This window comes from Elephas maximus, chromosome 22 (genome assembly GCF_024166365.1).
Source record: "Elephas maximus indicus isolate mEleMax1 chromosome 22, mEleMax1 primary haplotype, whole genome shotgun sequence".
Classification (NCBI taxonomy): domain Eukaryota; kingdom Metazoa; phylum Chordata; class Mammalia; order Proboscidea; family Elephantidae; genus Elephas; species Elephas maximus.
In genome coordinates this window covers 18,189,611-18,202,606 of record NC_064840.1, presented here as the reverse complement: position 1 = coordinate 18,202,606, position 12,996 = coordinate 18,189,611, and the positions used below count along the sequence as shown (strand labels likewise).

The 12,996-nt window shown below is 40.3% G+C and overlaps 1 protein-coding gene across 1 annotated transcript in view; it reads left to right on the top strand.

The window, feature by feature from the left end:
• Positions 1 to 12,996, top strand: part of SPPL3 (signal peptide peptidase like 3) — a 178,815-nt gene that overhangs the window by 116,308 nt on the left and 49,511 nt on the right. Inside the window, exon 2 of the mRNA XM_049866007.1 lies at positions 5,107 to 5,184. Coding sequence (XP_049721964.1) covers positions 5,107 to 5,184 — 78 coding nt within the window. The remainder of the gene's footprint in view (positions 1 to 5,106; positions 5,185 to 12,996) is intronic.

Below are 12,996 nucleotides of genomic sequence, written 5' to 3'. Positions count from 1 at the left end.
TTATTCCCGTCAAGTCGATTCCAACTCATAGCAACCCTATAGGACAGAGTAGAACTGCCCGTAGTTTCCAAGGAGCACCTGGTGGATTCGAACTGCCGACCTTTTGGTTAGCAGCTGTAGCTCTCAACCACTGCACCACCAGCACCGAAGACACCCAAACCCGTTGCCATTGAGTGAATTCCGACTCATAGCAACCCTATGGGCAGAGTAGCACTGCCCCCATAGAGTTTCCAAGGAGCGCCTGGTGGATTCAAACTGCTGACCTTTTGGTTAGCAGCCGTAGCTCTTAACCACTACGCCACTAGGGTTTGCACCACCAGCACAGCTCTGTACAATTCATGTGAATTCATATTCCATGCAGACTTCTACTTTTACTGTTCTTGTAATTCTCCTACTGATTGAGCTACAGTGTGACCCAGCAGATTATTTATTGGCTAAGACAGCTAGCAGGAGAGGGAGAACTTGTGTTTATGTAAGTAGATCCTGGACTTAGCATCAGCTGGTAGTTCCTTCTGGTTCCAGGGCTCTGTTAAGACTTAATAGTAAAGTGCACATTTCTACTGGAATTTGACACAGGCAGCCTCTAATGAAATCAGCTTAAAAGATTCAGTAAAAAGAACGCGTCTACTCCAAGAAGTTGCTAACTTAAAGAATTTAAGTGACAAAGTTTCATGAAAATGGGGGGAAAGAGAAATCATTGTAAAAGTTGTTTTAGGATAGCAAAATGTTTGTGCTAACATGTTCACATTTGCTAAGCAGATGTTATTTTCTCAAAATAACTTCTACACACCTTTTAAATGTAGCATCTACACTATCAATGTTTTTATAATTCCTCTGGGGTAGATAGGAGTTGATGCTAAAATGGAAGATGCATTTCTTCCGAACACTGTTTTCACAGCAGAGTTGAGCGTTCAGTATCGTGATGCATACGTCATCTTTACCTGTGGGATTCCATGGTTTGCCTTTGTTAAAGGTGGGCTGCAGAAGTGTTCCTATCTTAATTAAACCTTAAGTGATTAAAAAGAGAGGCACGGACAGTGGCATCCCTTTTTTCTGTGGAGGTTAGAAACTAGAGTCAACCCTCCTAACTCAAAAAGTTAAATAGGATGAGCACTCTGTGTGAAACACCAGGAGAGACCGATGTTGTTAGTAACTCAGAAAATGAAAATGACTAGGCAATGTTCGGGTAGTTAAAAGTTGTGTTCATTGAATCTAGAAGTTTTCTCTTTATAGAAAGAAAAAGAGTGCTTTCTATATCATGACGTTTTCCAAGTACAGCAAATGTGCCTGTTTTATTATCATAATTTTTTCTGTTCTTAAATTTTGCCATTTTTGTAGTTAAAAACTTTAAGTCCAAATCCCTCAAAGTTAGCAATTTATTAGACACTTAGCAGTAAAAATGAATATAGTTGTAATTAGTCTGATTAAATTAGATCAACATTTTAACGTCAGATGTCATTTTCTGAGCAGTGTAAACATGAATAGTGGGTAACAGGTGCCAGTTTAAGTGCCATAGACCAGGGATTGGTGTCTTATCCGTGAGCCAAAACAAGACATAAAAGGGTAGGGTACTGGGGCGGGGGGAGTCCCAATGTTAGACGGAGACCCAGGATTAGAAGCAGGTGGTGACTTGTTTGGGGGGAAGGTCACAAGCTGGTTTAGGATACATGTAATGGAGTGGAATTTCATCCCGGTGTCAGAAAACAGGGATCCAGGTACAAGCAAAGGATAAAGCAAGTGGTCAAACTCTAATGGCTCCTGGGGCCAGGCAGATAAAACTGAAGTGGGACAATCCTCTGGGTGGTGACTGATAACAGTGGAGAACATTTTCTAAGCTATGGAGCAGTTTCCTGTTCCCAGATCCTTACGCTCCCAATTTCTAAATTAGGTAGTTAATTTTTTTTTTTTTATTGTGCTTTAAGTCAAAGTTTACAAATCAAGTCAGCCTCTCGTATAAAAATTTATATACGCCTTGCTATATCCTCCTAATTGCTCTCCCCCTAATGAGACAGCACACTCCTTCCCTCCACTCTCTCTTTTCACGTCCATTCGGCCAGCTTCTGACCCCCTCTGCCCTCTCATCTCCCCTCCAGACAGGAGATGCCAACACAGTCTCATGTGTCTACTTGATCCAAGAAGTGCATTCTTCACCAGTATCATTTTCTATCCCATTGTCCAGACTAATCCCTGTCTGAAGAGTTGGCTTTGGGAATGGTGCCTGTCTTGGGCTAACAGAAGGTCTGGGGACCGTGACCACCAGAGTCTTTCTAGTCTCAGTCAGAGCATTAAGTCTGGTCTTATAAGAATTTGGGGTCTGCATCCCACTGCTCTCCTGCTCCCTCAGGGGTTCTCTGTTGTGTTCCCTGTCAGGGCAGTCATCGGTTACAGCCGGGCACCATCTAGTTCTTCTGGTCTCAGGATGATGTAGTCTCTGGTTCGTGTGGCCCTTTCTGTCTCTTGGGCTCCTAATCGCCTTGTGTCCTTGGTATTCTTCATTCTCCTTTGATCCAGGTGGGTGGAGACCAATTGATGCATCTTAGATGGCTGCTTGCTAGCATTTAAGACCCCAGACGCCACCCTCCAAAGTGGGATGCAAAATGTTTTATTAATAGATTTTATTATGCTGATTGACTTAGATGTCCCCTGAAACCATGGTCCCCAAACCCCCGCCCCTGTTACGCTGGCCTTCAAAGCATTCAGTTTATTCAGGAGACTTCTTTGCTTTTGGTTTAGTCCAGTTGTGCTGACCTCTCCTGTATTGTGTGTTCTCTTTCCCTTCACCTAAAGTAGTTCTTTTCTACTATCTAGTTAGTGAATAGTCCCTCCCTGCCTCCCTCCCCACTCTTGTAACCATCAAAGAATATATTCTTCTGTTTGAACTGTTTCTCGAGTTCTTACGATAGTGGTCTTATACAATATTTGTCCTTTTGCAACTGACTATTTCACTCAACATAATGTCTTCCAGATCCCTCCATGTTACAAAATGTTTCACAGATTCATCACTGTTCTTTATCGATGCGTAGTATTCCATTGTGTGAATATACCGTATAAATTAGGTAATTAAAGAAAAATGTTTTCAAATGATGCATTGTACATTCTGCATATGTCATTTCTGATTCCCGCAAATAAAATTGAAGAATATACATACTGATATAGGAAGATCTCTAGGCTGTGTTGTAAAAGGCGGGAGGAGGAAAGTACAGAACTGTGTATTTAATATTCAACCTTTTGTGTGAGAAAAGGTGAGAATGTTTCTATGTGTTTATATTGTATGTTTACCCCAGAAGGCTACACAAGAAACTAATAAAAGTGATTATCTAAAGAGACCTAGGACTTGAGGTGGAGGGGGGGCACACTGGGATGGGAGCAAGACTTCTTAGTGTGTATCTTTTTATATTGTTTTAATTTTTGTACCATATGAACATACAACCTCTTCAAAAGCATTGTTTTTTCTTTTTTAATTTTAACATATCCCTTCTGTAAACTGAGTTCATTAATTTTCGAAATTTCTTTCTGAGAAAATTGCAAAGATTATGTCAGAGCAAGAAACATACTTTTAGAATATAAAGAGAATTGTTAGTTAAATCAGTTTTCCTAATGCGTGACATTTACTGTCTCAGGGAATCTCATGGAGGGTAAGCCCTGTCCAGGTAATCTCCGTTGCTGGACAGAGACTAGGGGAGAGCTAGAGTAGCCGGCCTGTGGTTGCCCCTGTAAGATGCTGGGGGACAGAGCTCATGACCCAGAATGTATATTCCTGTATATACCTGCCTGTCATGATTTTGATTGTATTTGGATGGGCTCACAATCTCCAAGACTTTGCTGGCGTAGGAGGTTGCTTTAAAATACAAAAACAAAAACTTATTATTATGGAAGTTTTCAAACATACACAAAAGTAGAAAGAAGAGTATAATGAACGTGCATGTACCTGTCATCCGGCTTCAGTAATTACATGCAATTTAGCTATTTGTGTTTGATCTATTCTTCTCACTTTCTTTTCCCTAGACTCTTTTAGAGCAAATCTCAAATCATATCATTTCATCTGTGAATACTTCAGTATGTGTCTATAATAACTAAGGATCTTAACACTTGCTGCTCTCTATTACTGGAAAATATTTGAGGTATTGTTCGCTGATGGGTTTCCGTGTTACACAGGTTCCAGCTTTCACACGTTTTACTGTGTATCACTTAGAGCTGTTTCTGAGTTCTAGACCCAGATATCCAGCTGTCTTCCTAAGCACACCCAAAACTTAACTCTAAATGAGCTCCTTCTAGGCTGCCGTTTTTGGTAAATGGTACAACCGTCTACCCAGCTGGCTGTTTAGAAACCTGAGAATCATCCTTAACTCCTCCCTCTCCTAGCTCCCGTAAACAGTCGCTAAGTCTTATTATTAAGAGCTAAAAAATTGGCAGTGGGATTGAGAGAAGGTGGGTAGCTGGGGCTTCGGAAGCTACCGGGCTTGTTGACTGTCAGTATGTGTGTAAAGTAAAAGAGGGGGATATCAAGAATGCAACAGATTTCTAGCTTTGGCAGCTGGAGGGGATGATGGCACTATTCCTTCAAAGAATCAGGTCTGAAGAATAACAGCTTTAGTTTCCAAACTGCTGACTTAGAAGAACCTTCTGTGGGACACCTAAATGGAGATAATCAATAGACACTTAGTAAAAATGGAAACAGTTCAGGAGAGACATGCAGGCTTTACCTCAGCCCTGAGTAAAACCACTAAAATACTATTGGTAGTTCAAGGGTAAACTGATAAAAGTTTAATCACTGAGACTTTTTGTCATTGGCACAGAGTTGATAGCTATTTTGATACTTTTTAATCGGGAGTGGCTGTTATAAGCATACTGTATATGATTTAACATCCTGTGAACATGAGCTAACACTAGCTGTGAGCCTGTGAACTTATTCTTCATTTTAAAGTAGCAGATTTCATTTTAATTACATTCCTTTTTTTTTTAGAGCTGATTTATACTTTTTTTTTCTTCTTAAAGACAAAAACAAATCTGAGAGGGGTTTGTACAACTCCCTTGGATTCAACTCCACGAGGGCTCGCTGCAGCGTGGTTTAATTTTTTTTTTTTTTTCCCCTCTTATTTCTTCTAGGGCCTATTCCCTGGTGGATTCCAGTCAAGTGTCTACGTTTCTGATTTCCATTCTACTTATAGTCTATGGGAGTTTCAGGTAAGATGCTCTCAAAGTGGGATTGATTTTAACTGGAAATGGAAGAAGTATTGCTCTGAAAGTGTTGGCACCAAAACATAATCTGTGAAGGGAACCAGGACTTTGACAGGAATCGAGTTAGAACAAGATAATTCTGATGTTTATTCTTTAATTAGCTGCTGTTAAACACTTCTGGGGTTTGCTTATGACTTTGGCATATAAATGCAAGCAAGCAAAAACAGATTGCTTATATTCTGGCTCTAAAAATAATGATTCATATAAGGGCGCTCGTTATTGGGAAGGTTAAGGTCCAGGACAGTGATTCTACAGTCTCAAAGGGAACAGGAAGTTTAAATAGAAAGAATTTGAAATGCAAAAATAAATTACCGGAGACTTCCTGGAAGATGACTGGGTGAGCAGTTCCATACTTTACCCCTCTCCCACGTGATCACCAAGGGCAACAACCAGAAACTGGTCCTCTCAGCTCTGTAAGAACTCTAAAAGTAATTGGAGGGATGCAGCAACTAAACAAATGCTAAATCAAGAAAAAGGCAACTTTTAAGTGGTAGGAAAACTTTTTTTCTCTCTCTACTACGGGTACCCTGGATCTACTGTGGCAGCAGCAGGTGAAGACCATGGACTGTGCTCTCAGAGAGAGCGCTTTAATAGACTTACAAAGATCAGAGAACGCAACATAAATATACTCAAGAAACTAGTTAACTTCTTTATCTTGTCCTAAAGTTCTTTTCAGTAAATTACATGATACCCTTATGAATTTTTTTGTTGTTGATTCAAAGACATTGACATAGGTTGAACTATATGGACTTGCCAGCAGTCAACTTTTTTGACTTACAGAATGACAGTTTCAGATGGTTCACCCTAATATTATTAACGCTGTGCATGGCAGCACTACCAAGTATTTCTTTCTGCTGACCGCCGAAGTGCCAGTGAAATTTCCGTCCTAGCAGGCAGCCACAGGGATAGCAAGGAAAATCAAAAAGCTAGACAGACACTCACTTTCTTCTATTCACTATCCTTACTTAAAAGAAACTTTATTAAAAAAAAAAAAAAAACTGTTACCATCGAGTCGATCCCGACTCATAGACACCCTATAAGACAGAATAGAACTGCCCCATAGGGTTTCCAAGGCTGTAACGTTTATGGAAGCAGACTGCCACTTCTTTCTCCCGCAGAGCAGCTCATGGGTTTGAACTGCGGACCTTTTGGTTAGCAGCCAAGCACTTAACCACCGCAGCACCAGCGCCCCTGAAAGGAACTTTCCCATTGCCAATGAGTCGATTCTGACTCATAGCGACCCTATAGGACAGTGGAACTGCCACGTCTTTCTCCTGTGGAGCCGCTGGTAGGTTTGAGCCACCAACCTCTCAGTTAGCAGCTGAGTGCTTTAGCCACTGCTTTACCAGGGCTCCTTGAAAGGAGCTTAGTGGCTTTATAATCCAAATATTGTTGTGGCTGACATACTTGAAAATGAAGGCTGCTTAAGAAGTTTGAACTGAGAACTAGAAAGTGATGGTGACAAATGAAACAGCCAGGCATAAGGATTTTGAGCTATCTAATCTTATATCTCAGGTGGCGCAGCCATTAAGACATTGGCTGCTAACCAAAGGTTGGCAGTTTAAATCTACCATCCACTCCCTTGGAAACTCTGTGGGGCAGTTCTACTCTGTCCAGTAGGGTCACTATGAATTGGAATCGACCTGACAGCATCTAGTTGTTTTTGTTTGTTTGTTTTTTATATCTGGATTTTAATGCATACTTTTAGGGGCACTTATGGCTTAGTGGTTAAGAGGTTGGCAGCTAACCAAAAGGTCAGCAGTTCAATTCCACCATCAGCTCCTTGGAAACCCCATTGGGCAGTTCTACTCTGTCCTGTAGGATCACTGTGAGTTGGAATCAACGGCAATGGGTTTTGTGAAATCACACACATGTAGGTTTTACCTCAGCATTGAGTAGAACAAGTAAAATAATTTTGATAATTCAACTGTAAACAGATAAAAGGTTTTATGGGGTTTTTTTATTTTGTAAAGCTTTCATCATTGAGACTTAATTGAGAACTCTAGACTCTTAGGAAGCATTATTCAAACCATAGCGACACAGAACCTTATCAGCATAATCTTAATATTTCGTATCTTTACACATGGGATTGCCATGAGTCAGAAATGACTTATCAGCAACTTAACAACAGCAGCCCTTTGGACAAGTTTCTGATTTTCCCTTTGAGTATATAGTGTTGCAGTGTTTCGAATGACTTTGAAATTAAAAAAAAAAAAAAAGCCGTCTTCACAGCCCTAATACTACTTTTGTTTATGCAAATTACCTTTGGTTTGGCATATACTTACAGTTTAAAGCGTGTGTTTTCTGAGTTTTTATCACCTAACAAAAATACTTTCTACAGTCATCTTCTTACCAGTTTTTGGTAATTTCCTAAATTGTTTTACTGTCTTATTTCACTCTTGTTGGACATATAGGTTGTTTGTGGTTTTCTGCTGTTACAGATGATGTTGCACTGGCCATTTTTTATGTTTTGTTTGTTTGTGTTGCTTTGGTTGAGCTGTATCTTTAAAGTAAATGCTCAGAAGCCTAAATGCTTCGCCAGAGAATATGCACTGGTTCTTACTGTATATTGACATACTGTTTTCCAGAAGGATTGTAATAATTTGGGATTGAGCAAGTGTCTGTTTACTTAATTGTGGTAAATATATATGTAACACTTGCCATTTCAACAATCTTCTCATTTAGAGTTTAGTGACATTAATTATATTCATCGTGCTGTTCAGCCATCACCTTTATTCCCAAATTTTTCATAGGATTGGACAAGTTTAAAATATATATATATATAATAAATGTGTAAGAACTGTAACGTATAGATGGAAAGAATTTCCTGGTGAACTTCCCTAGTTTACAAATGAGGAATCTGAAGCCCAACAAGATGATGTAACATGACAACCATTACCAAAGAAATTGTCTTTGGTAATGGTTCTGGTCCAGTGCCTTATGTCTTTTATACTTCAATAATGCACTTTCTGCAAAAAGTAAACCATGATGTCTTTAATGATATATACTTAAAGTGGCCTTACTGAAAATGTTACCTCCTCTAACATTTTCTAGAAGAGATTATATAGAATTGGTGTGATAGTTTAAGTGTTTGATATAATTCAACAACAATGCCATCTGAAACCAGGCTTTTCTTTGTGGGGAAATTTTTTGTTTTTTCCTTCTTGGTTCACTGCTTTATGTTTTATTTATTTTTTTAAGTTTTTCTGAGTTTTTTAATACCTCATTGTGGTTTTGATTTGCATTTTCTTGATAACAAATGATGTTATTTATCTTTTCGTGTGTTTATTACCCATTTGTTTATCTTTGGTGAAATGCCTGTTCAAATCTTTTATCCCTTCTTGAATTGATCGTTTGTCTTCTTACGTTGAGTTGTAACAGTTGTTTAAATACTCTAGATATAGGTTCTCTGATTCATATGATTTGCACATATTTTCTTCCAGTCTGTGGCTTGCCTTTTGTTTTAATAGTTGTGTCTTTTGAAGCATAAACATTTTTAATTTTGATAAAGCCCAGTTTACCAATTTTTTTTTTTTTTTGTAATGGATCGTGCTTTTGCTGTTGTATCAATCCATGGGCACAAAGACCTTTTATGTTTTCTTTAAGACGTTTTATAATTTTGGTTCTTAAAATTTAAATGTGTGGTTCATCGTGAGTTAATTTGGGGGTATGGCATGAGGTTCAACTCTAAATTCCAGCTTTATGACTGTGAATATTCAATTATTCCAGCACCCATTTGTTGAAAAGATAATCCTTTCTACCACTGAAATGCCTCGGCACCATTGTCAAAAATCAGTTGACTCTAAGCGTAAGGACTTGTCACTGGATTCTCATTTCTGTTCTTTTGGTCTGTATGTCTCTCGTTATACCAGCAGCACACTGTCTTGATTGCTGTAGCTTTTATAGTAAATGTTGAAATGGGATAGTGTTTAAGTCCTTCAACTTTGTTCTTTTTGAAGATCACCTGGCTGCTCTAGGTCCTTTGCATTTCCATATAAATATCTTTAATTTCCCTCAGTCACGTTTTGTAATTTTGAGTGTAGAAAACTTACACTTCTTTTTTAACTGTATTCCTAAGTATTTTTTCTTTTTAATTTTTTATAGAATATTTTTTCTTGATTTCATATTTGTTTGTTGCCAAGTATATAGAAATACAGTTGATTTTTAAATATTAATCTAGTGTCCTACAAGGCTTGCTGAACTCAGTTACTAGTTTCAGTGGTTATTTTGTAGGAGCCTTGGTTGTGCGGTGCTTATGTTATATATGAAGTCCTTAGGATTTTCTATATATGGGATCATGTGGTCTACAAGTACAGTTTTGCTTCTTTCAAATCTGCATGCCTTTAATTTTTGTCTTTTTGTTTGTTTTATTTTTATTTCTTGGTATCACCTTAAATTCCTCTCCATGTGGAAATTCTATGACTATTTATTCCCTGTTTTTTGTTTTGACATTGTCATTATTTACATATTGATGTCTCTGGTTCCCTATTTTCAGTCTTTGATTTGTTCTTTCCACTTCTCTATCTGGGTTGATAACTGATTGATCTGTCCTGTGTTTTAGTCTTGGGTTGTTGTCTGATATTGTTGGTTCTTTGACTAAAGGACTCCCTTTAATATCTCTTGTAATTTTTGGTTTGGTTTTTACAAATTCCCCTAACTTCTGTTTATGTGAAAATGACCTGATTTCACCATCATATTTGAGAGACAGTTTTGTGGGATATATAATTCTTGGCTGGCAATTTTTTTCCCATCACGGCATTATGTATGTCATCCCATTGCCGTCTTGCTGCATGGTCTCTGCTGAGTCGTCAGAGCTTAGTCTTACTGGTTCTTCTTTGTAGGTCACTTTTCGTTTATCCCTAGCTGCTCTCAAGATGTCTTTGGTTTTGTCCAGTTTGATTATGATATGCCTTGGTGACTTTCTTTTGGGATCTACCCTGTATGGGGTTGGTTGAGCTTCTTGGATAGATATCTTCTTCTTGTTCATGTATTAGGGAAGCTTTCTGCCAGCAAATCTTTAACAATTGACTCTGTGTTTTCTGTTACCCACCCCCCCCCCCCGCCCAGTTTTGGTACTCTGATCACTCGTAGCTTTTTCCTCTTGATAATGTCACACGTAATTCTTAGTCTTTCTTCATTTTTTAAATTCTTTTTTTTTTTCTGATTTTACCTCAAATAAATTGATGTCAAGGGATTTATCTTCCATTTCATTAATACTGACTTCAGTTGCCTCAATTCCACTCCTATGACTTAGTATTGAGTTGTCTAACTCTAAATTTTTATTGTTAATCTTTCGGATTTCTAGTTGCTGTCTCTCTATGGTTTCTAGCAGCCTGTTAAATTTGTCGTTTTGTTCTTGTGGTGTTTTCCTGAATTCCTCTATTGTTTTGTCTGTGTTTTTCTTGGCTTCATCTGAGTTTTGCCTGATCTCCTTCCTGATCTTTGGGAGAAAAGCTCTGTATATTAGCCTTTTGAGTTCTAACTCAGGTAATTCCTTGACCTTATCTTCCTCCAGAAGGTTTTCTGGTTCTTTTAGTCGCTTGCTGGAGCCATCTTGAGCTGCTTCTTTAAGTGATTTGATATTGACTGTTGTCTCCAAGCCGTGAATAAGTTATTATATTATTGTATGTACCATACCTATTCAATCTGTATGCTGAGCAAATAATCCGAGAAGCTGGACTATGTGAAGAAGAATGGGGCATCAGGATTGGAGGGAGACTCATTAACAACCTGTGTTATGCAGATGACACAACCTTGCTTGCTGAAAGTGAAGAGGATTTGAAGCACTTACTGATGAAGATCAAAGACCACAGCCTTCAGTTTGGGATTTCCTCACAACTGGACCAACGAGCAACATCATGATAAATGGAGAAAAGATTGAAGTTCTGAAGGATTTCATTTTACTTGGATTCACAATCAACAGCCATGGAAGCAGCAGTCAAGAAATCAAAAGACGCATTGCATTGGGTAAATCTGCTGCAAAGGACCTCTTTAAAGTATTGAAGAGCAAAGATGTCACCTTTGAAGACTAAGGTGCACCTGACCCAAGCCGTGGCATTTTCAATCGCATCATATGCATGTGAAAGCTGGACAGTGAATAAGGAATACCGAAGAAGTGACGCCTTTGAATTGTAGTGCTGGCAAAGAATATTGAATATACCATGGACTGCCAAAAGAACGAACAAATCTGTCTTAGAAGAAGTACAACCAGAATGCTCCTTAGAAGCAAGGATGGTACATGCTTTGGACCTGTTGTCAGGAGGGATCAGTCCCTGGAGAAGGACATCATGCTTGGCAGAGTACAGGGTCAGTGGAAACGAGGAAGACCCTCAACGAGGTGGATTGACACAGTGGCTGCAACAATGAGTGCATGCATAGCAACAATTGTAAGGATGGCTCAGGGCTGGGCTGTGTTTCGTTCTGTTGTGCATAGGGTTGCTATGCGTCTGAACCGACTCAACGGCACCTAACAACAACATGTTAGTGTACTGTGTCCTAGCTTTTTGTTTTGTTTCAATATGCCCAGGTAGGCTGGGCATGTGTGCTACTTTGATTATTGGCATCTTTGAAGTTCTTACATTCTGTCTTCAGGTGGTTAGAGCAGCTACTAGGTGTGCGAGCCCAGGAGTCTGTTCACTTTTCTTGTGCAGGTGTGGCACGTGTGTACAGGTCATCAGTCACTGAGTGTGTGGTGCAGACTCTCACCTACAATCCTAGATGGACAGGGCTGTGTAGGGGTGTTTGGATCATGCACAGGTATCTGGCTGCAATAGGGGGCTATGTGCGGGGCAAAACAGGGAGCTGACAGCTGCCCCCGGGTGCCTGGGTGGAGGGTGTGTCCCTGTCCTCCTAGGGCACATAGTAGGTGGGGGTATGGCAGCCAGTCCTTGGGTAGCTGGTGTTGTTGGCTGGAGGGGCTGGGAGGCTTCACTTACTCTCAAACCCCTGTCATAGGTGGCTAGATGGAGTAGGTGGTACCGCCAACCCTCAGGCTCCTGATGTGGGTGAGTGAGGTCTCTCTTTAATGGCCAGGACGGTGTCAGATGTCAGGAATCTGTAGCTCCTGCTTGGCTACTGCAGTTGAAAATGAGCTTCAGATGTATACCCTGTTGTTTTATGCTAATGAGGTCTTGCAGCGTTGAATTGGCCCACACAGGTCTAGGCAGGGGTGAAGGGCGCTGTGAGTCTGTGGACCCCGTATGCCAGTAGCTAGACAAAAGGGCAGGGCCTTCCAACCTGCCCTGAGTTCCCGGTTTAGGGGACGTGGCAGTTGTTGAATACTGCCAGACTGGTGTTGGAAAGGAGTGGGTTGGGGGTGGGTGAGGGGAAGGAAGAGCTTCTCCACTGTGAAACTCCCAGAGGGAGAGAGGTTATTTTGCCCCCACATGGTGGGCTAGACACTTGCACTTAACTTTCACAGGCCCAGTGCCACTTCCATCCAGCTCCGGAGGCTTGTGCAGACATGCCACTGCCCAGCCTCTCCTGACGTGGTGGGACATGTCCCAAACACTTCCGCTCACCCCAGCCCACATGCACCGGCTGACCCAGCCAGCAGGGTTCTGGCAGCCTCATGACTGGCGCATCTTTGCCGCTTTTGAATTGTCTATCCTTCCCCCTGCCTCTCAGTCAGACTCTGACTTCAGCTTTGTCTTTAATGATCAGGGCTCCTAGACTGTCATATATAATCGATTCACTTGTTTTTTTGGGTCTTTGTTGTAGGAGGGATGACAGGAAGCACCTGATTATTCTGCCATCTTG